Source organism: Notolepis coatsorum, assembly GCF_963971535.1.
Source record: "Notolepis coatsorum genome assembly, chromosome: 8".
Classification (NCBI taxonomy): domain Eukaryota; kingdom Metazoa; phylum Chordata; class Actinopteri; order Aulopiformes; family Paralepididae; genus Notolepis; species Notolepis coatsorum.
Genome location: NC_140172.1, coordinates 26,403,232 through 26,428,270, shown reverse-complemented (window position 1 = coordinate 26,428,270; position 25,039 = coordinate 26,403,232). Strand labels below are relative to the sequence as shown.

The following is a 25,039-nucleotide window of genomic DNA, read 5'->3' as shown; positions in this document are numbered from 1 at the left end:
TCGCTCTGCTCTTGAGCGAATGGTTGCGCTACAGGGGGCGTTACTGCAGATCAGCTCCTTGCTACGTAGGATAGCGAGTCAAATCAGAAGGGTTTAGTTCACTGGGGGAGGATATTGTCTCAACTGAATTGGAGCAATCTGCCAAAATGAGAATTAGAGACACAGACCCCATTGATACAAACCCCCATTGCTAGAAAACAATGCTAAACACTGGAAAAGGCTATTCATAAGACAGGGGACCTTTAACCAGGCGGCAACCGGCAATGGCTCAGGGGGTAGAGCGGTTGTCTTGGTAATCTTCTCGGTTCGATCCCAGCTCCTCCTGGCAGCTCGTCAAAGTGCCCTTGAGCAATACACTGAACCTGAATGAATGAATGAAAACTTTATTTAACAGATTGCAGAATGGGTACAATACAATCCCCTTAACAATTGTTAAGGGGATGCAGACCTGAGAAAGACGTTTGTCTTGTTTACATCAGGGTCCCCCATGCTGTTCCCTAGCTGCTGTTCCCCCGGGCGCTTAAGATAGGCCAACAGGGTTCGCACAAGGTCCTTGAAGTGCTTAAAGTGCAAAAAATAAAGTCAAGGCCTGGAATTCCTTGCAAACAACCCATATCATCCATGATAAAAGAATTCTGAATCAAGAAATATAATTTTTTTTATCTAAAGTGTAACTAATTGTCGGAAATTGGTTTTAAGCCATAAATATTGGATCCGATTTTCTTTTCAACAAAAAACTGCATTTAAAAGTGAATTGTATCCTTTTAAATGCCCTTTTAAAATTGTGCTTAGAAAAGTACTTGAAAGTCCTTGAATTTCATTTTGCAATGTCTGGGAACCCTGATCAAATGCAGAGAAATTATGTCCCCTTGGGGACAATAAAGTACTAATTATATTAAGCAGGTCTGCCTGCTGCCAATCCAGTTTGAATGAGCTGTGGTCTTAATCCCCTTTGATCCGATGTGTTCTGTCCCCACAGCTGGAATTATTGGAGGAGCGGAGAAAGAGAATTAGATCCCAGAGAGCCTTCACCGTCCAGTGCGGCTGGCGCAGGTACCAGAATCGCAGACGTCATGCCCAGATGCAGGCCGCCACCCTGATCCAAGCAGGTAACTACCACAGGACATTTCGTATCATATTCTAACCCATAGGCGGCGGGTGAGCCAAACATTAGGGGAGGCTATGTAGCACGGAGTGTGCAACATGTTTCCTTTTTTGCTTTCACACGCTGCGTGCACCTGCAAACGGTGCTGTCCATGGTTCTGAATTCATACAATACAGCGAGCCCCACTCATTTCATATATAGTGCAAATTAAGTGTTCAAATTAAGGCATCCAAATTATGATTAACCATTGTCTTACCTTAACACTTTAGTGCTTGAATGCCCACCATCCACTTCAATGTTAGCGTTAATATGGGCGGCTACGTGGTGCAGTGGGCAAGGCGCTCACCACGAATACTGGAGACGCTGGGTTCGCCTGTTCGAGCCCAGCGCTCCACATTACTTTCAGTTTAGCTGGTCGTCCGTACTAATACACATTGGCAGTATTAGGGAGTGGGAAACTGATGGGTGGGCATCGGGCGTTGTGGACAGCGGTTGGTGCGCCTGCACAGTAGAATCAGGAAGCGATGGGGGCGGTGCCCCTCCAAAGCGCAGACCCCTGACGCTGAAAGATCGCGCCGCGCAGGTGAAAAGATGCGACTGCTGTTACCTTGAGTATCGGAGGGGACTCGTGCTATGTATGACTTAGTCCACATTGCAGCCGGCTTGTGGGAGGCAAGAAACAGCGTTCGAGACAGGGGAGGGTTGAATTGGATGATACGAAATTGGGATGGGAGAAAAATTGAAAATGGGAGAAAAAGTGGATACAATTTTTTTTTAGCGTTAATATTGCCTAATCTATGTTTTAAATTATGGCTATGTGTCTAATCTGCCCGTCGCTTATCAATGACTCATTTTCCAGTCAACATTGTCGAAGCGGATTGTTTTTTTATCGGTTCATTTCCGTTTTATAGCATTTTGAAAAGCCCTCGTTTTCAAGGAAAAAAGAAAGATTCCGTGATAAACGCCCTGTACTGGAATATTCTAGAACGTTGTCATTTTTCGGCCTATTTATTAATCGTTTTCAAATAAACGCTAGATTATCGATAGTATATGTGTACGTATGCACGCTGGTGCCGCAAGCTGAAAATCGATTATCTTAGTTCCTGATTGCTCGCACAGCCAAACAGCCATATCACACATAGGGGAAAAGCTTATATCTCCGTGAAAACAGGTCTGATTATCCTAAGACTGGTAAAATAGATTCCTTACCTGAGATGAGATGGTATCCAAAAAGATTATTCCAATTCCTGATTGCCATTCCAAAAATCGATCCTTTTATTGATCCAATGCAACGTACTGTAAACACATATTCCACGCATTCCTGAGGCTCCACAATGACTGGGATCATCTCCGGTTACATGCGTGAGAAGTAAAATGTGGATTCCGGAGTTTTTTTTTCTCATCCATTTTCATTGAGTCCATTCCAAAAGGGTGCATTACCATCTGGGAGACGATAGGGGGCGCTTTTTTCACATCTGATCGCCTGATGGGGATGGTTGTTACAGGCTGGGCTACAGCTCCGCCTGGTGGGCGTGCTGGGCCGGTGCCTGTATGGTATATTACGTGTCTCACTTCCTGGGGAAGTTGTGGTTTGTTTACTTGTGCTTTCCAATACACGGCATTAAGAACCAGCGCGACTCGACTCTTTCATTGTACAGCTACACTTGCAAACATGGTGTCAGAAGTGGAACTAGGAGGACCCAAAGAGGATTTATATACGGCCCAAAACAGCTGTTTGCAATAACAGCGGACGTTTATGTGTTGTTTGGGTGAGAGTTTGTGGCGACAATGGCATCCAGCATTCCGCCTCCGGAGCCAATGAAAATGACGGGAGACATTCACGGCAACTGGGTGAGCTTTCAAGCAGAGTTCGAGGACTATCTGCTCGCGACCGGGCTCAGCGAGAAAGCAAAGCCAGTACAGGCGGCGGCGCTCAGACGGTTAATGGGGAATGACTGTCGTCATATTTATAAACACAACCTGGGACTCACCGTGGAGCAACAAAAAGATGTGGGGGCTATTCTGACAGCACTGCAGCAATACTTCACACCAGCTAAGAACGTGATATTCGAGAGGTACGTTTTTGGCAACTTGAAACAGGAGGATGGAGAGCTGTTTGATGCTTTTGTTACAAGACTGAGAGAAAAGGCTGCCTCTTGTGAATATGGAGCTATTAAAGATGAACTCATAAGAGACAGGCTTGTCCTAGGGATAACTGATGAGGGCGCTAGACGTCTCTTATTAAGAGAAAAGGACCTTAAATTGGATCAGGCCATCATTATTTGTCGGGCAGCTGAGGTCATGGACAGTAGGTTAAAGACCATGTCTCTGGGCAGCGGCAGCTCCGGGCCTGGGGACAGCGTTAACGCCACACAAGGGCAGCGATATGGACGGAGGCCTGCCAGCAGGCCATCCGAGGCCAACACATCGGCACAGCCACAGAACATGAGAGACACTGGTGAATGCAAGTACTGTGGCACACGGCACAAACGTGGGCGTGACCAGTGCCCCGCCTTTGGTAAATAATGCCGTTCATGTGGCACGGCTAACCATTTTGCAAAAGTTTGCATGAAAAGAGGCCAGCAGGCTCGCCAGTTAAATGCTGTGGATGACCCATGGCCAGGGGAACTGGAGGACAGCGACCGGGAGGAGAGAGACGTGTACACAGCAGAGAGCGTGGGGGCTGTGAACACTCAAGGGAAAAAGTGGTTTGTCAACCTACCACTGCAAAAAGGCCTCCAAAGGTGCCAGCTCGACTCGGGAGCCACATGCAATGTGATGAGCATCAAGGACAAGTCAAGACTGGCACCTAGAACACCCCTTCAGAAGAGCTTCATCAAACTGAAACTTTACAACAGTGAGTGGATGAGCTCGTTGGGGGTGTACAGCACACAATGCGTCATTAGGGGTAAGACGCACAGACTGGACTTTGAAGTCGTACATACTGGCCAGAGGCCCTTGCTTTCGGGGGAGACATGTGAGAGGCTTGGTCTGATACGCTTCACCATTCCTGAGGAGCTGAATAAAGTGGAGCACTGCAGGAAGGTGTCACTGACCAAAGAGTGGCTCGTCAGCACCTACCATGATGTGTTCACCAGCCCTGTCGAGTCTCTGCCCGGTGATATTCACTTTGAGCTGGACAGCACAGTGGCGCCGGTGCAGTGTGCTCCCAGGAACGTTCCAGTGGCCCTGAAGGCAGCTGTTAAAGCACAGCTGGATAAATATGAAGAAGATGGGCACTTGACCACAGTCACTCGACCCACGGACTGGATTAGCAATCTGGTCATAGTAAAAAGGCCAGACAAATTGAGACTATGTATAGACCCAAAGCCCCTTAACCGAGCTCTGAAACGGTCCCATTACCTGATGCCCACTTTGGATGACGTGCTGTATAAGCTGCCAAAGGCACGTATATTCACGCTGGTGGATGCACGGGATGCATTTTTACAGTGCCGTTTGGACGAAGAGAGCAGCCTGATGACAACGTTCTGGACACCGTGGGGTAGGAAACGTTGGCTAAAGCTCCCTTTCGGTGTGTCAGTGGCTCCAGAGCTGTACCAAAGAAAGCAGCATGAGCTGCTGGCTGGCTTGACAGGGATTGAGCCCATAGCCGATGATATCCTCATAGTTGGCTGTGGGGACACCGAGGATGAGGCCAACCACGACCATGACATGAACCTCATCGCTCTGATGGACAGATGCAGAGAGGTAAAGCTGAGACTGGGCCTGAAAAAGCTGTAGTTTCGACTGAAGGAGGTCCGCTTCCACGGCCACATACTGTCCGCAGAGGGCCCCAAGGTTGACCCTGACAAGGTCAGGGCGGTTCTGGACATGCCAAACCCCACAGACGCAAAAGGGGTCCAGCGATGTGTCGGGTTTGTGAACTACCTGTCGAGATTCATACCACGCTTGTCAGCGGTTTGTGAGCCTCTGTGGAGACTTCTCGACAAAGATGTGATGTGGCACTGGCTGCCCAAACATGAGGCTGCCATGAAGAAAATCAAGGCTCTGATCACGGCAGTGCCAGTCCTAAGGTACTATGATGTCCACAAGCCGGTCACCGTACAGAGCGACTCCAGTCAGACGGGTCTGGGCTGCTGCTTGCTTCAGGGGGGACAGCCTGTCGCATTTGCCTCTTGTGCATTGACCCAAACGGAGCAAAATTATGCACAGATAGAAAAGGAGTGCCTAAGCATCGTATTCGCCTGTCAACGCTTCCACTACTACCTATATGGGAGGGGTGATGTGACTGCAGAGACCGACCACCGCCCGTTGCTGTCCATCTTCACTAAACCTCTCCTCAGTGCGCCAAAGCGCCTTCAGAGCATGCTCCTCACACTGCAGAACTACTGCCTGGCGGTGGTATACAAGCCAGGCCCTGAAATGTACATAAGTGACACACTCAGCAGAGCCACCACCCCACCACAGAGAACAGATACACTGTACGGAAAATGGTCTGCAGCATGCGGCAGGAGCAGTGGGACACGGCCGCCATTCGGCAGGCGGACTATCTGAACGTCAGCAGCCAACGTCTGGCACAGATTCAAACACACACTGAGGAGGATGTGTGTCTGCAAACACTCAAGTCAGTCGTGCTGAAGGGATGGCCAGACCACAAAGAGGAGACCCCTTTAGCCGTCCGGGACTATTGGGCCATCAGAGACGAGATAAGTGCACAGGATGGCGTGCTCTACAGGAGTCAGCGCATCATAATTCCGAAAGCTATGCGTCCGGAAATGCTGAGACGGATCCACTACAACCATGTGGGGGCCGAGGCGTGCTACAGACAGGCTTGTGATACACTGTACTGGCCTGGTATGCAAGGGGAAGTCAAAGATTACGTACAGCAGTGCTCCGTGTGCAATGAGTATGCACACGAACAACAGAAAGAGACTATGATGTCACACCTGCTCCCCACACGGCCCTGGCAGCTGGTAAGCATGGACCTGTACAGCTATGCAGCACAGAACTTTCTTCTCGTGGTGGACCACTTTTAGGACTTCTGGGAGGTCGACTTGCTCCTTGACCTGTCAGCGGACACCACGATCCGACGATGCACGGCACAGTTTGCTCGCCACGGGGTCCCAGACAGGGCCATTTCTGATGGTGGGGGCCAGTTTGCCGGTGGGGAGTTCCGGGCGTTTGCGAGGGAGTGGGGCTTATGTCCTCACCGAGGCACCCGAAGGCTAACGGCAAAGCGGAGTCTGTGGTAAAAATTGTGAAGAGCCTGTGCAGAAAGGCAGACCGGGCCAGAGAGGACCCCTGGAAGGCCATTTTACATTGGAGAAACACACCCACTGAGGGTATGCAGTGCAGCCCTGCACAGCGGCTTATGTCGCGGAGACTGAGAACCCTTCTCCCTGTGGCCGACCAGCTACTGGTACCTCAGGTCGTCACAGGGGTCCCGGACAAGCTGAGAGTGAAACATCAAGCAGCAAAGTTGATGTATGACCGATCGGCGAAGGATTTGCCGGAGCTGAACGTCGGCCGGCCCATACGGATGAAGCCACTCCCGGGTGACAGGACGGGCCGATGGAGGAGAGGCGTGTGCCTGCAGCAGTTGGGACTCCGGTCCTATCTGGTCGACGTGGAGGGGACTGCGTATCGCCGCAACAGGGTTGATCTCCGACCAGCAGAAGCGGCCCCTCCCCAGCCGTCAGTTCACCCAGAATTGGCCCCAGAGCAGCCTGCGAGTGGGGGAAGCACCGAAGAGGTCGTCAGCGGTCCTGAGGAGTCTCCAAAGTCATCAGCCCCGAGGTCGACGTCATCTTCCCCGCAGACTGGTAACACACCAGGCCGTGAGTTACAGGCCCGGGCCTTCTCCCGGAGCGGGAGGCCGATACGGCCTCCGGACAGACTTAACCTCTAGGTCGCACACAAACTGAGACTGTCTCACACGCACACATGCACACACACACATACACACACACACACATACACATAGTCACGCTCGCACCCCAGCACACAAGGACTGTGCACATGCGCATGGACTGTAAGATATATAAAAAAAAAAAGGAAATGGGGAATGTGGGAAAATTGTGATTCTGTGTTTAATTGTGGTTGTTATTGATGAGGTGTTTTGATACTACTTAGGTCTGCACGGATTGATGTTGTTACTTACTAAAGGAAGGGAGATGTTACAGGCTGGGCTACAGCTCCGCCTGGTGGGCGTGCTGGGCCGGTGCCTGTATGGTATATTACGTGTCTCACTTCCTGGGGAAGTTGTGGTTTGTTTACTTGCGCTTTCCAATACACGGCATTAAGAACCAGCGCGACTCGACTCTTTCATTGTACAGCTACACTTGCAAACAATGGTTTCCCAACAGTAGACTCGGTTGATGAAATATGAATTCAGATCGCTAATAAAAAGAAAATCACGCTAATTGTTGTGATGGGCATTCAGGGGGCGGACTGCTAACACGTGTTATGTCGTCCGTGGCATCCAAAGTGTTAATGCAGCAAAATTTGACGTTTCATCTTGGCATCAATGATCTTTTCTGCTTTAAGTTTGTCTGTATGATCACTTTCAATGTGAAGCAGACTCAGAGTTGACTGTCTCTCCTGGCGCATTGTTGTTCTTAGCCAGTTTCGGATGCGCCTCATTGCTGAGAAAGACCTAGCCCCTTTCGTGACTGTGATGCACAGAGTGAATCCACAGTCCCTTATTCCTCCATTGGAAAAATCCCATAATTAACTCTGAAGAACTGGTCCTCCGCGAAACACTCATTGTATCGTAGATAAATTTCAAAGGTACTCACAGTTGCACAAGGGTTTCGGACAGAGAAACGCAATGGTTTGAAAGCTTGGCGTTGCTAATAAACATTTTAAATCATTTTTATAAACTGGTCAACACTGGTCAACAGCTTTATTGTCGGCATTGGGTGCCTGATGTGTATGCGCTGTGATCACAGCTCAGGCGCATCAGGCAGCTAACGCAGTTTATTTTTTTTTATCCACTTTTTCTCCCATTTTCTATTTTTCTCCCATCCCAATTTTGTATCGTCCAATTCAACCCTCCCCTATCTCGAACGCTGTTTGATGCCTCCCACAAGCCGGCTGTAATGTGGACGTGTAAGCCATACATTGCACGAGTCCCCTCCGGTACTCGAGGTAGCAGCCGTCGCATCTTTTCACCTGCACAGCGCGATCTTTCAGCGTCAGGGGTCTGCGCTTTGGAGGGATGCCGCCCCCATCGCTTCCTGATTCTACTGCGCATGTGCACCAACCGACCTGTAGGAGTCGCTGTCCACAACGTCCGATCCCCACCCATCAGTTTCCCACCCCCTAATACTGCCAAATGTATTAGTATGAACGACCAGCCAAGCTGAAAGCAATGTGGAGAGCTCGGCTCGAACCCAGCGTCTCCAGCATTGGAGGTGAGCGCCTTGCCCACTGCACCACCTAAGCTAACGCCGTTTTGAGCAGTGTTGACCAGTGTAGATCATTGGCTAAATGATTATCCTGTTTGAGCCACCGTACCTTCAGGTGCGCGTAAGTATATCGATGTGCTCGGGATCGACTGCTCTGCTTACAAACTGCCTCGGTACTGTAAACTGCCTCTTGCCGTCACGTTATACTTGATGTTAAATAAACCTACGGTTTGGTACAACCCGAGTGTGATCATTGACTCACACATAACGGAGGTACATATTTACAACCAGTTTATAAAAATTATTTAAAATGTTTATTAGCAACGCCGAGCTTTCAAACCAGTGACCCTGATGTAAACAAGACAAACGTCTTTCTCTGGTCTGCATCCCCTTAACAATTGTGTGTATTGAGCCGTACTGTATTGTACCCATTCTGCAATCTGTTAAATAAAGTTTTCATTCATTCATCATTTTCAGAATTCCCAGCATAACATTTGGGTAGCCTACCCTAGCCTTCATTACCCGTCGCCTATGGAACAAGAACATATATCCATTTTGCGTTTGCGTCCGTCCCTGGTGTTGGCTACAAAGAAACTGGCGGGTGAAATCCAGATGTTTACACAAACGAGTGCGGTGTGATTGGTTACTGCATTGGAATGTTAAACGATACCCATTGACACCTTCGCCGGCCGGCCCTTTGTTTGTCACCAGCGGGGCTGCAGCCCAACAGTGCCAACACACACACAATATCGTAGCCTAGGCTGCCTATATATAATGCTGTGTGCGGCTGCCTACATATATTATTTATATATATACATTTTAAAATTCCCAGCATAACATTTGGGTAGGCATAGGCCTACCCTAGCCTTCATTACATGCCGCCTATGTTCTAACCTTTTCATTTGTATGTTGGTTCACACCCCCCTCTGTCAAAGAGACGAGGACAAACTGCAAGGTGTTGTCAACCTTAGCTCAAACATTATCGGCAAAACACAAAGATCCCTAGTACAGTTTAACAGTGCTCAAGAAAGCACATAAGATAATTAGTGACTCCACACATGTCCTTCATGTGTGTTTTGACCTGCTGCCCTCAGGAAAGCGATTTAGGCTGGGGTTACATTAGGGCCGTTTCATTTAGTTTCATTTCGCTTTTCAGAACGCTGCGTATTGGCAGGCAAGTTAGAGTTAAGTTAGACGTCGTTTTGGCTTGTCTACAATATACATGTAGTACAATGCCAAAGCAGTAGGTGGCGATGTAGTTCAAACATGAAGGCCATTTTCAACCAATCAGAAAGGTTGACCGAGTCACTCCACATCCTGCTCAAAATCTCAGAAAGCCACCATCTTTATACCTCGCATGAGCCATTTAGCAGCATAGTATTTATTTTTCAGCAAGAAATAAAGTGCAATAAACAAAAACGGATACATTCACTGTGTGTTCTGCCTCATTTGTTGATGATTTGTTGATGAAACAAAACTAACATCAACACAATTGACCACCAAGAGCGGAGTTTAGTCTCACAAAAATATCGCCGATTTTGTTAGCTTACGTGCTAACGTGATTGGGATATGCCATTATAACAGTATAGCATTGTGGCTAGCAGCGTAGTAACGTTAATGCTAGCAGAATGAATGGATGTAAAACGTTATTTAACAGTTGCAGAATGGGTACAATACAATACGGCTCAATACAAACAATTGTTAAGTGGATGTAGACTGTGGTAGTTTGGACTGCATCCTTATAACAATAACTTGACAACACATGATCTTAGTTTAGACGCAGCTACAGGCAATCTGAGGAGGACGCAGCTGATATCCTGTATAGGTCCAGCCAGGGGAGAATTTGGCGTCAGTGTTTACTACTGCGCATGGGCGTTGGGCAAGAAACGGCTCCGTATCCGGCTCGCGCAAATTACATGGCACCATTGTCGGCGAGTTTCGGCGAGTTTCCAAAACGAAAACACCCTTTCAGCGTTGCCACTAGGAAAAACGTGTTTTCCTGCCAAAACGGCGTTTCTTTTTAACTTGGACATGCAAACGTAATCATTCGAAAATACAACGTTGCTGTTTTACCCCAGTGTAACCATGGCCTTAGACAGCCTGCCTGTAAAACAAACAGAAGGAAGTTTGGTTTTGTTCCAGAGGCCATTCGACTGGTGAATGGCCACAGTACAAGGAATGGTCAGTTCACTAATATGCACCTTTTGACCCCTTGATTTTAACATTTTTGACGAAAGTGCACTTTTTGTACTGACCGAATTTATTCATTAGACTTGACAGATCAACAATATAAGGATCCTGTTCTAACCGTGTCATGTCTCTTGTGCTTTAATAGTGTCATGTATGTCTCTTGTCCCCTGTTTTATCTTGGATGTGTATAAGTGCAGCTGTTTGCCGTATTCATGCCTTAAATTGCCCCTTGTGGGACTAATAAAGTTTTTTTTTAATTGAATTGAATAAATACCCTGCACTGTGTGCTAGGTCAGTTTAATGCGTTACAGTTCAGTGGCCTTGCTCCTACTCGTCTCAGGTTAAAGGGGAATGCCACCCATTTTAAGAATTCCTGTTCTCCCGGCGCCGCAGGATAATTCAGTCAGTATTTGTGAACATGCACCAGAAGGCTTTAAAGGTGTTTCAGACATTCTAGAAATGCTAGAATATAAACCTCATTTGCATGTCAAGCGACATTGTACTATTGTACTTATTTTATGCCTATTCTTAAGTCGGCACGTTTACATTGCACTACTTTTATTGTCTTTTATACCTATTATTATGTCTGCAATTTATGCATTGTTTTTTTTTATTCTGTCAATTTGTGTGCTGATTTCATTTCATGTTCATTTTATACTAATTGCTGTGGTGCACTCTGGACTGCGGTCCATGTGTAAAAAGTACTATATAGATATTAATATTTATTATTGTTATATTGTAGAAATGTATGCATTGAAATGTCTCGACGACATTGAAAATGAGGGTGACCTCAATTGTCTTTTCGAGACATATTATTGTCGTTGATGCTAATAGAGATGTTCTCGGATCAGCTGAACTACTCCATCTGGATCCAGTTCACCCACACAAAATATTTTAATAAACAGGTCACCATGTTCCACAGGCCATAGTGACTGGTTGATTCCAAAGCTTATGATAGGCAAATAATTTATTTGATACAATATACAAAAAGCTCCAAACAATGGCTGATTACTTACGTATGAATTAGGGCTGGGCGATATGGCCAAAAATGATATCGCGATAACGATATCGATAACAATATCATATCACTCAATAAAAAAAATCGAGTATAATTTTTTTTTTTTTTATTATTATTTTTATTAAACAGATGTATGTTTATTTTGCAGCAATTCTTTGTCGTTGCCGCCATCTTTAGTGTTACATCCCCTCACACTCCAGTTCTCAGGCTGCAGCTGGTTTGAAAGCTAAAGTAAACCGGCTTCTCTGCTGGCTGTGGCTCCAGAGGAGTTGAACAGTTCTGGCTCTGCTAGTTTATTTTCTATCTTTTGCCGCTTTTTTGGTGGACAAACCACCGTGACTCGTGACTGGAGACTAGCTCTGCTAGCACACATAGCCTACTGTGTACAGACGGTTTAAAACTGTATTTTAAATTAGAAAGCAAACAAAATAAATGGACAAGAGAAAAATATATCTAAATTTTTTTTCCTCTATATCGATTATTCAAATATATCGCGATAATTATCGTTATCGTTATATCGCCCAGCCCTAGTATGAATGGCTATATTTTACAATGGAATGACTGCATAGATTCTTTTTCCCAGTATGGCTGGCCCTGGCCTGGTGGGAATAGAACCCCCAACCCAAGCACTCTACCCATCGAGCTACACAGGACAACAGTAGACACAGAGTGGATAGATCTACCTGCCACAGCCTAAATGTACCAGCACTCAGCTGAAGCTGGTATTAATATCATACCCGTCCAGATTGGTAGTGCACGTGTTGCATTTATTTTAGAGTGTATTAAATATGTGCTTTTTATTTTTATTTTTTGGAAATGATGGAAGGATGACTGACAGTGTGATTATTTTTTTTCCCCCTACAGTTGTGCGGTCCTGGCTGGTCAGGAGGCGGGTCCAGCACTGGCACATGGCGGCCACAGTTATCCAGAGCACCTACAGGAGGTGGAGGGTGAGCAGTGTAATTAATACATACACCACACCTAGGGGTGTAAAGGTACACGTATCCATACCGAACCGAACCGTTTCAGTGTGTACCGTACCATACAGAACGGCTGTGTAGTGTACCGAATGAATACAATGGTATGTTAACCACTAACGACCGCCCAGCGGGGGCTGTTTTTTTCACAATCTAATATTATTATTATTTATTTTTAATTTTTTTTATTTACAAGTCGATTATTAATTTCAATATAGAATATTCATTGACAGCCCTACAAGTACAATTAGTTACTGCACACTACATCACCCCTGAGTGGAACATGGAAAGCCAAACTTCCCCCCACTGTCCCGAAAACCCGTACCGAACCGTGACTTCAAAACCGAGGTACGTACCGTATCGTGGTTTTTGTGTACCGTTACACCACATATAAAGTACATCACACACCACATATAAAGTACATCACACCACATATAAAGTACATCACACACCACATATAAAGTACATCACACCACATGTAAAGTACATCATCATAACATATAAAGTACATCACACCACATGTAAAGTACATCATCATAACATATAAAGTACATCATCATAACATATAAAGTACATCACACCACATATAAAGTACATCACACCACATGTAAAGTACATCATCATAACATATAAAGTACATCACACCACATAAAGTACATCATCATAACATATAAAGTACATCATCATAACATATAAAGTACATCATCATAACATGTAAAGTACATCACACCACATATAAAGTACATCACACCACATGTAAAGTACATCATCATAACATGTAAAGTACATCACACCACATATAGCAGAAACACAGGGAGAGAGAGAGAGTGGAGCGGTTTAGGGTATTTATTCCAATAGGTACCATGCGTCAAAGTACAACAGTAGAATGTGCAGAATGAGATACAAGGGTGCTCTCCTCGGGAACGTCCGGGCGGGCAGCGTCTCGATAGACAGCCTAGGCCGGCAGCGGGTTATCCTGGGCACAGGGAGAACAAAGGTTAGCACAGGGTCAGCAGTATTTAGGAGAGAGCAGCAAGGTAGGATACGTTCTCGTACCTAGGATGGCTAGATAACACTCCGACGAAGGACGACAGGATCTGTGGGGTGATATAGGGGCTGTTGATGAGCGAATCCCTCACAGCTGCGCTGATTGACGCCAGTCTGACAGCGTGGGAATGCTGCAGCAGGAAGCTGCCCATATATGGACAGGACGGGGGTAGAGGAAGGCCCGGGCCGTGATTGTGACATTCTTGTCCTCTGCGAAAGCATGCAATTGGACCACTGATGGATACATCTTGATATTTGTTTAGTCTAGACAGGTGAAATCCTCTTTCAGTGCCTCTGTGCCCGTTTTCTTAGGCAGTTAGCCTCGCTGGTATGCATGCCATTAGCGTTAGCCACACTTCTAGGCCTCTTTGCTTTTGGAAAGAATGATAAATAAATAAAGTATTATTATAATTTTTTTTTTTTTTTTTTGTGCATTAGACTAAGAGGTTGGCAGTCGACTACTGCTCCTTTCGGTCGATTAGTCGACTATTCGCTTAGTCGTGGTCAGCCTTAAATCAATCTCATGTTTTCTGTTCTCCAGGTGCAAATGGACGCGTTGGCCGAATGGGAGCTGGATGATGCCGAGGACCTCCTTGAGGAGGAGGACCTTCCCCAGTTAACCTCCATCATCAGGGAGAAGGGCTCAGTGCGGGTCTCCAGCATCCCGCAGCCGGTCACCGTGCGAGGCTGGCCCATGGGCCTGGCTCTGGCCTCAGCCCCCTCAATCACCATCTCCATGACCACCAACGCCAGCTTCCAGAAGATGATGATCTCTGTGCTGGCCAGTCTCGACCTGACGGCCAGGAGAGAGCAGTACAAGGTGGAGACCAACCAGTACAAGCAGGGGCTCGCCTCCATTAGAGCTCAACCCAGGGTGAGGACACGTTCACCCCCCTACAACCCTCGTGAAATCTAGAGCCAGACTTAATATATGGCTTTATATTATATTTTCTGAGAGCAGGGTTCACACAAGGTTCTTGAAGTGCTTAAAGTGCTTGATAAAAAAAAATTATAATATAATTTTAAAAAGTCATGGCCTGGGGGGGTCAGGTGGCGTAGCGGAGATTGCGTTCGTCACCAACACCGGAGACGCTGGATTCGCCTGTTCGAATCCAGCTCACAGCTCCGGCGTTGTCACCAGCTTGGCTGGCCGTTCACACTAATACAATTGGCTGTATTAGAGGGTGGGAAAGCTGGCGGGGTGGGTCCGGGTCGTTGTAAACAGCGACTCCTACAGTTCGGTCGGGGCGCCTGCTCAGCGCGGATAGGATCTAAGGGGGTAGTGTGATCCTTCCACACGTTACACCCTCTCAGTGAGAGTCCGCGCTGCCAGGTGAAAAGAAGCGGTTGATTGGCTAGACGTGTGTCGGAGGAAGCACGTGATAGCCTCCACTCTCCCAGACCGACTGTGGGGGGTAAGTGCGCAGCGACCAGGAAGGGGATTGGGAATTGGCATAACGACTAACATTGGGATGGGAGAAAATCGGAGGAAAAAGGAGGGGGGAAAAGATAATAAAAAAAAAATAATGGCCTGGAATTCCTTGAAAACAGCCAATATTTTAACAAGGTGCTCAAAAAGTCATTGAAATTCAAATCAACCATTCGCATTGAAAGTTGGTTTTAAGCCATACAAATTGGATCAGATTTTTTTCTATAAAAAACAGCATTTAAAAGTGAATCCTTTCAAATGCCCTTTTAAAATGAAAAATAGTGCTTAGGAAAGTCCTTGAATTTCATTTTGCAATGTCTGTGGGAACCCTGTGAGAGATATTGTAGATCTTTTCAGATACTTTTTTTTTGTCTTTCTAGGAATCTGTGAAGCTCCACTTTCAGCGATCTCCTCTACTCTACGCTGACATGCATCCAGACGGACAAAACGATTGCGTCACTGGGTTCAATCAGATTCTGTTGGATTGTGATCCGTTATCATAAGACAAGTGTAACTAGCGTGAAGACATGCAAGTACATTTGTTTGCAAGTACCATAGCTGACCATTTCCAAATGTAACATCTTCAATATTTTATAGGCATTCAATATACAGAGTAGTCTCTTCCATATTGACCATATTCACACAGTGGTCATTTTGCTCTTATGTCATGCTCAGGTTGGGATTCCTTTCCACCCTGACCCCGACATAGGTGCGTGAGGGAAGTTTAGTAGCTCTGCTCTTCCACTGTTTTAGATGGAAATGGACTTCAGAGACTTCACTATTTAAGGGAACAGACTTTGGCTTTTGCACTAACATTTGATTTCTGCTGTGTCAACCTTTTTGTTCTGGCTTAAAATTTTATTATAATTATATATATATATATATATATATATATATATATATATATATATATATATATATATATATATATATATATATATATATATATATATATTTTTTTTTTTTAAGGCTGAGACCACTTATCGATTTATCGATAACTGCGGGAAATCGAAAAGTTGCATGTGTAAAAATATATATTTCTTTTAATACTTTATACTATATTAAAATACTAGGTCTTGTGGCATGTTTTAATTAAAACATCCCCATTTCATTTAAATTCAGTTGAATTGCAACTCTGCACTGTGCATTCAATATGCAGTGCACTCCTCCATCACATCGAGAGACCACCGACTATAAAATGAGAAGGATCACTGTGGTAGTTTTGAATGGGGAAATCTGTAACAATAAAGATGGCGGCAACGACAAAGAATTGCTGCAAAATAAACATAAATTAGTTGTTTAAATAATAATAAAATAAATAAATAAAAATAATAATAATAATAATATAATTTTTTTGTATATATGTATATATATATATATATATATAGATAATTTTGTCCCAATTTATCGATTCTTCCAAATGGCATATTGTCTCAGTCTTATTATTTTATTTTACATTTTGAGCGACATACGATCACTCAAATGAAACTTGATCTCAGTTGACTTACTTTGTCCAGTGATCTAAGCTTCAACTATATGTCTAGAAAATTGGCAGCCGTAACGCATGTCACAATCTTTGCACCGTTAAAAAATAAGAGAACCAGGGAATCTTGTAGTTGCCTTTTTGGAACATTAGATATTTTTTTGTACGTCTTAAGGCCTCTGATAATTGCCTTTTTCCCCAAATCAGGCTTTAACTCAAGAATGTACTGTTCATTTTTTATTTATGAATTATCTGACTTTGTTGTCTGGGTGATGTGCAAAATGACAGAAAGCTCAAATCACAGCTTTAAGTCTTTGATAAAGTATGTTGATTCATACAGTACGTTCATCTGGGAAATATGTACTTATAAAACCACTTCCAGCTTTTATATCTCGATATTTCAGATAACGGACCAAATGTAAAGCTTTTATCAACTACAGTTCAAGGTATTTGTGTAAGTACTGTATAATGTTTTTTTTATGTTTTTACACTTCAGTGTTTTGCATGTACAGTAGGAGAACACTAACTTGTTTTATTTTTGAATGGACACATTATTTATATAAAGGCCAATGCTCATTATTAAAGGTGCTATCTCAGATTTTGAACAATAATATAGCAGCAAACAACTATTTTCTATGTCAAGACATAGTTTAGTAATGGGGTCCTTAGCAGAGAATGACGTCACACTGTGTGTGCTGTTATTACAGCTTCTCTGTTCTCTGTTTTGGTAGTCGGGCAGACCGCACACTTAGTGCATTATGTGCATGTATCCCCTTCCTACTTACCATTTCCATGCACCTGATTGGATAAACACACTGCTAGTTGGGTGGTCCTGGGGTTCTCTGCTCCCCGTTTTCAAAAAGAAAATGGCGCCTTGCTTGCTCGTCAACTCTTTTTCAACCTAAAGTTGAAACTAAAAAAGGTTTCCGACAACATTTTATACGTTGAAATAGAACACGCAATTGCTGGATCTTGATTCATATTTGATCCGCAACACCTAGTTTGACAGTTTGATCTGAATTTAGTTTGATGGTATAGTGATGCCAGATTATCGTATGTGTACGATTGATGCGACTCGCTCATAAGTAAACTATTTTTCCACCTAAATGGTTCACTAAGATGTGTTTCTGACAACCTTTTAGGTGAGCAATAGTTTCTTAGAAATACTTCCTTGAAATTGCGCAGAACGCAAAGGGAGGGGGGAGGTGTAATGGAAGCATAGACTGCTGTAAGCACCCCTTTGTTTTGGTCTGAGATGCTGGTGCCCTAGTGCGGTCTAGTGGCTGAATCTCTTGATATAGCACCTTTTAATATTTAAACCTTCATCTTGCTGCTGAATATTTCACTTGAAACCAAATGACACAGTAAACAAGCATCTCTTTGACTTTATCACGGTCTAAGAGAACATATTGATTCACCACCTCGCTTGAGGATGGTGACAGCTCTGTTGATAGCTAGATAGGGATATGTATTTATGATCTATTTGCTGTTTGAATTGCCACTAAAGTGACTGACTTGACTCAGCCTCCTGTCATGCTATGCTGCCTCGGTGACTGTCTATACAGTACTTGTGAAAATTACTTGTATATTGAACATGATATCTACATCTGGGGCTACTTAGGTCTGGGAGGTGTACCCAATAGGAAGGTATACTGTCATGGATCCATGCATGGTTTTTACTATACCATCATCCATGCCCAGCCCTATTCTGACTAATATAACCTTAAACCAGATGTGTTGTTTCATGATATACTGACACTAGTATGCCATGTACCAAGATATTGACGTACAATGCTTTTTAATACCTCCATATCGATTTAAATGGGGCATTAGTGGTTATTTAGTCAACTGAATCACTGAATAACAATGAAAATTGGGGAAGAGTGCACACTTGTGTCTCAGAAACTACTCCACTTCATCCAGTCCTAGTCTTGGCTTTAGGCTCTCAAGTAGTACTAGTCTTGGGTCTTGATCTCGGCTGAGGTGGTCTTGACTCAAAAACGCTGACCGTAAGTGTTGACTACAAAACGTTAAATCAATAAAAACGCACAGCACAAATGAACAAAAGTCAGTGTATAACACGCTTGACACAATGCGCTATAGTTATTACAACAGTTAGTTTCGACCAAGTCATTTGATTGGACAAGAGGCATTTCATGAGTGCTGATATTCAGTATAACAGCACTGGGACTTTTAACGACTGTATATTATACTGTATGTATCAGTCCGCCGCACAGGTGTTCTATTAATAACCATGACGGTCCACGTTCAACAGTGCAGTTCAAGTCAAGTCAAGAGTTTTATTTGTCACGGCATACAAGTATACAATGAAATGCGGGTGGTCTTGCCCGCAACGATGTGCAAATAACATATAATAGAATCAACATTGTGCAATAAACAAGTAACATTGTGCAATAAACAAGTAACATATTAGGGCATATCGGTATATGTACATAAGTTATTTACAGAGCATGGAGGACAGTTGTCGGAACTATTTGTTGGTGGAGCTAAATAAATGATTAAATAAACAAACAAATCATAATCTGTTGTCACTTAATACTGGTATTTTTTTTTAGGGAATTTTGCGCTTTATTGTGGATAGGACCATTTTGGAAATTTGGGAGAGAGCGAGAGATGGGGAGGACATGCAGCACAAGTCCGGAAGGGCCGGATTCGAACCCAGGACGCTGTGGTTTATGCTGAACGTATATACGTGGTGCGCCACCGGGGCGCCGCCACTTAATACTGTTAACTAATAAATGGCAATTGTAGAACTGTTATAAAAGCAATGTTTGATTGATTGATTGAAAACTTTATTAACAGATTGCAGAATGGGTACAGTACAGTACAGCTCAATACATACAATTGTTAAGGGGATGCAGACCAGAGAAAGACTTTCGTCTTGTTTACATCAGGGTCCCCCATTTTCAATTCATAACATATATGACATACACGACATACAGACAGACAGTACTGCTACATCTATACATTTATGACATACCAGATTTCCAAATACAGTACTGTTTGTGATACAAAAATAGTCTAGAAAAGAGAGTATATACATTTGACGTAGAAACTGTACATTGGAGGAGGTCACACTCAAAGTCATGCAGTTATATTGAATATTAGCACGGCTGTGATTATCTTCGGTATGAGGCCGCAGACCTACGACTGAATCACAGCCGTGCTAATATTCAGTATAACTGCACATCCTCTCGTGATATTGCTTAAATGACTAACAATCAGAAAAGTGATCATGATCTTCATTAGACACTCTGTTAATGGCACACACTGCCATCTATTGGGGGGTGTGAGTATTTTATTTTCTCCATGTCCTTTAACAATGACAAGTTAGTTACATTATCTACCAAAGGTAACATAATAAAGTGCTAGTTTAGCATTGCTTAGCAACATCATAGATGACAAGGGGGGGGGGCTTGGTCTTGGTCTACTATGCTCACTGTCTATGCAATCACAGGACAATAATAGGAATGGATTTTTATACCCCTCTTTAATTTCATGTATTCCAACTATTGCAGTCATACACTTGTAGTTGCCTCCATCAAATACTGTAGTTTGCTAGTATTGTTGTAAAACAATAGCTCCAGTGTTTTTGATTGATTGATTGAAATCTTTATTAACAGATTGCAGAATGGGTACAGTACAGTACAGCTCAATACATACAATTGTTAAGGGGATGCAGACCAGAGAAAGACTTTCGTCTTGTTTACATCAGGGTCCCCCATTTTCAATTCATCATAACATATTATGACATACACGACATACAGATAGACAGTACAATGTCACACCTTCCCTGTACTAAAATGCAGCTGTCTTTCCTCCACATAATTATATTTAAATCAGCTTGGCTTGCACAGAGGATAATTGACAAGACAGCTCTCATTAAGCAACACACACTTTTTTTTTAATAAGAAATCCATTCATTCCACATAAAAATTCCAGCTGGTGGTAGTAGTAGCCTAGTGCTAACATAAAAAAAACTCAACTTCACAGTTCAGAGTTAATAGGGACTTGAGTAAAAAATGCATCAGGCAACTCTTTGACTCCACAATTCCAAGGCAAATCAATGGCTGTATGGCAAAAATAATTATTTATAAATGGGTAATATTCATAGTATTCGAAATAGCATCTTGGTCACAGGTAATTGTAATCGAATAGCAGGTGATTATCATTAAATTACAACCATTGGCTAATGAGCTGTGGCTTTGCGCCATATTGTATGGCAAAACATGTCATGAGAATACTATGAATATAGCCTACTGTTAAAGGGGAACTCCAACATTTTGGGAAATTAGCTTATTTAACATCTTCCCTGGAGTTAGACAAGAAGATACATACCTTTTTTGTCTCTGTGCGTGCATTTTAGCTTTGGGAATAGACTCTCTGTTAGCATAGCTTAGCTTCATCACTGGAAGTGAGGCAGGACAGTAGCCTTACAGTGCCTTACAGTGTATTGCAAGGTCTGACATTGACCAAACTTGATATGCATGACCTTGGTGGGCTCTAGGTCAACTCCTGAAAAGGGGGTCAATGTCAAACTTTGCAATCAAAAGTTAGGGGGCTAATAACCCTTGCCATAATTTCAGTGCGCCCCCTAACTTTTGATTGCAAGGTCTGACATTGACCCCCTTTTCAGGAGTTGACCTAGAGCCCACCAAGGTCATGCATATCAAATTTGGTCAATGTCAGACCTTGCAATACACTGTAAGGCACTGTAAGGCTACTGTCCTGCCTCACTTCCAGTGATGAAGCTAAGCTATGCTAACGGAGCGTCTATTCCCAAAGCTAAAATGCACGCACAGAGACAAAAAAGGTATGTATCTTCTTGTCTAACTCCAGGGAAGATGTTAAATAAGCTAATTTCCCAAAATGTTGGAGTTCCCCTTTAAGGAGAGCTCGGTATACTGCGACCCCACCATCCAAGTCCGTTGTAATTAGGCCCATAGATGGGTGTACTCTACTGTGACCCCACTAAGGCTGAGACCACTTATCGATTTTTTTGCATGTGTAAAAATAACACTTTTTTTGTTTTATACTATACTAAAATACTAGGTCTTGTGGCATGTTTTAGTTAAAACATCACCATTTCATGTAAATTCAGTTGAATTGCAACTCTGCACTGTGCATTCAATATATGCAGTGCACTCCTCCATCACATCGAGAGACCACCGACTATAAAATGAGAAGGATCACTGTGGTAGTTTTGAATGGGGAAATCTGTAACACTAAGGATGGCGGCAACGACAAAGAATTGCTGCAAAATAAACATAAATTTGTTGTTTAAATAATAATAATAAAAAATAAATATCTATTTAAAAAAATACTAATACAAATATCTATATTTAGCGATAGTTTTGTCCCGATTTATCGATTCTTCCAAATGGCATATTGTCTCAGCCTTAGACCCCACCATCCAAGTCTGTTGTAATTAGGTCTATAGATGGCTGTACTGCGACCCCACCATCCAAGTCTGTTGTAATTAGGCCCATAGTTAGAGGGGTGTACTATGGTGTATACTCTGTATACCTACACTACATGGAGCAGCAGAGGCCCAGATGCTAAAGCAGCTGTGTTTCAATAAGGTAAGAGCAGGGGAGACATAAATTAACCATTGTACTAAATAACCTTTTTTTTTCTCTCTTCCGTTTGTAAAGTCACCCCATATCACTTTGAGTGTGAACGTGATATATCGCCAGAAAGTACTCGACCTCTACTGTCTTTAATTATAAATGAACCCGACATTTTAACCATATTTAGATAATAAAGTCTGAAATGTATTTTCCTCTGAAAACTTTAGTTATATGGTTATTGGTCTTGACTTGAGGTACTCAAATGTTGAATACAGAAGAGAACCTCAACTTCTCAGCTCCCTGCACTGCATTTTACATCCCCAGTCTTTAACCCTTTCACTGCCACACTACCAAATGGTTAACCCTTTCACTGCGACAATACAGAAGGTTAACCCTTTCACTACCATACTACAGAAGGTTAACCCTTTACTATCACACTACAGACTGTTAACCGTCTGTAGTGTGATAGTAAAAGGTTAACCTTCTGTAGTCTGGTAGTGAAAGGGTTAAACAAATACAACACAACCATAAAAGGTTTCCTTAGGAGGTGACATGGTTGCCAATTGTATCCAAAATGGAAAAGGGTATTTTCTAAGTGTTACAGTTTTGATTTTACACAGGATGGGATTAACTCAGGAGATGTGTTTCCAGGGTATATTTCCTCACACACTGTGGAGATGTCCCGTTCCATTATGGAAATGGTCTCCCTTTCACTACCACTACAGAAGGTTAACCCTTTCACTACCACACTACAGACGGTTAACCTTTCACTACCACACTACAGAAGGTTAACCTTTCACTACCACATTACAGAAGGTTAACCTTTCACTACCACACTACAGAAGGTTAACCTTTCACTACCACACTACAGAAGGTTAACCTTTCACTACCACACTACAGAAGGTTAACATAGTGTGGTTGTGTAAGGGTTAACCCTTTGTCGTGTGGCAGTGAAAGGGTTAACCCTTTGGTAGTGTGGTAATGAAAGGGTTATAGTGCTCAAGGAGCCACACGCTGCCAGAACCCCCTGGTCTGGAATGGCCTGTGTCTGGCCCACATCAAACACAAGAACAAGGACCCCTATAGAGGCTGTGTTTATGTGATAAAGCTCAGGTGAAATTAATGAATAAGACAGAATTTCCATATATTGTTTGTAGGAATAGTTGCTACATTAAGACTATATCTGAAATAAAAAGCCTTCATTCTGGACGTATCTGTTAATAAAACACCCCTATATAAAACAATGATGTTATTATAGAGAACATTTTAAATAGGAGTTTTGGCATGTTTTTTCAGAGGTATCTCGTAAATAGATTAGTGGTGCTCTTAAATCCCCAACCCTTCAGATTACATATTATATTACATCATATATATTTATGCTAGATCTTCCAACTTTTCTTGTAGTTTTTTTTAGGCCTATTTGTACCTGTATACACATGTAATAATTTCATGCACATCAGACCCTTTCTGGGGTAGACAGGACAAAACAAGCATACACACATTTACACATTACGCATTACTATTACTACTATGCAAATGCAAAGCAACTATTAACTTTATATGGGTGACAGGAACAGGCATTTGTACCATTCATAGTGTAAATGGGTCAAAGTTAAAATGTTGTCTTTGGCCTTTGGAACCCAGTGTGTGCCAAGTAACCTGTCTGAGATTAGTGATGTCATAAATATACTATTTAATAACCAGTCTGAGACAAGTGATGTCATCAAGATACTCTTTAATTAATAACCTGTCTGAGGAGTGATGTCATCAATATACTCTTTAATAACCAGTATGAGACAAGTGTTGTCATTAATATGCTATTCATTAACATGTACTTATTTCTACTCATCATTCATTCTTACAAGTACACTTAACATACACCACTGTCTCTGGGCCTACTGTAGTGTGTACACCCACTCAACACAAACTACCCTTGCACAGCTGCAACAGGGAATCGCGAGATCTTGTTACAGGGGCAAGATGTGGAATAGGAGCCATCTCTCTCGCGTGACTTGGCCCAGGCGCGTTCGGAACGCGGCGTTCCAGACGTCAAACAATAACTCCCAGTCGCTGGGTCAGGAAAAGGCAGAATCACTTTTGGCCATGATCAATTTCACATAGTCAAGTTGTTCCAGAATCTGTAAGGAAATAACAATTCAACTATTACGATCATAGACATTCAAAAAGGCAGATTCTACCAACACAGTGGCATATCAACTTAATTGTGTACACTAGCAGCTCACATAAAGAAAATCGGTATAAAGATGATATTTCTGCAGTGGTATGGCCTGAAAAACGACGATTATCCATATGAAACCAATACTGAATTATGTGTAAACAAGTCTTCATTCGTCGTCGGCTGTGCTTATGCCTGTATCATGCTCATAGTTGAACAAAGCAAGTCACACTAATCGATTTATAGTTCTACCTCTGGTGGCAGGGTTTCTTTTAAGACGAACAGCTCTTTGTTCTTCGTCGTTTCATTTCGCTGTTATGATATTTTTCAGCAATCTTTCTCTCGTGCCCACCAGGGGAATGCCGATTGGTGTTCAGTTCAACTTCTCTCTTTGTTCTTCCTTTTCCACTAGCATGACACGAGTAATCAACTAAATTATAGTACTCGTATTGGTCATAGTGTGATGCTTCGAAAGAAGCAAGTCTTTCAACGTCTGTAGCCATGAGGAGAAGGTAAACACGTTCTTCTAGACAGCCAGCTCTGGACAAGTAAACAACACAGATGACGTCACCCAGTGTTTATATAGGCTGCGTTCAGTCACGTGATCGTTGTCGCGTTTTTGTTGAGGGGGGTGTAGTGGTTACGTAATTTTC

At 43.3% G+C, this 25,039-nt stretch overlaps 1 protein-coding gene across 2 annotated transcripts in view; it reads left to right on the top strand.

The window, feature by feature from the left end:
• The window catches only part of myo19 (myosin XIX), a 55,356-nt gene extending 39,353 nt beyond the window's left edge, over positions 1 to 16,003 (top strand). For both annotated transcript variants that reach the window (XM_084320215.1, XM_084320214.1), the window contains exons 21-24: positions 980 to 1,109; positions 12,548 to 12,633; positions 14,249 to 14,581; positions 15,517 to 16,003. In XM_084320215.1, the coding sequence (XP_084176341.1) occupies positions 980 to 1,109; positions 12,548 to 12,633; positions 14,249 to 14,581; positions 15,517 to 15,639 (672 nt within the window). In that variant the 3' untranslated portion in view covers positions 15,640 to 16,003. The remainder of the gene's footprint in view (positions 1 to 979; positions 1,110 to 12,547; positions 12,634 to 14,248; positions 14,582 to 15,516) is intronic.
• Positions 16,004 to 25,039: the final 9,036 nt, after the last annotated feature.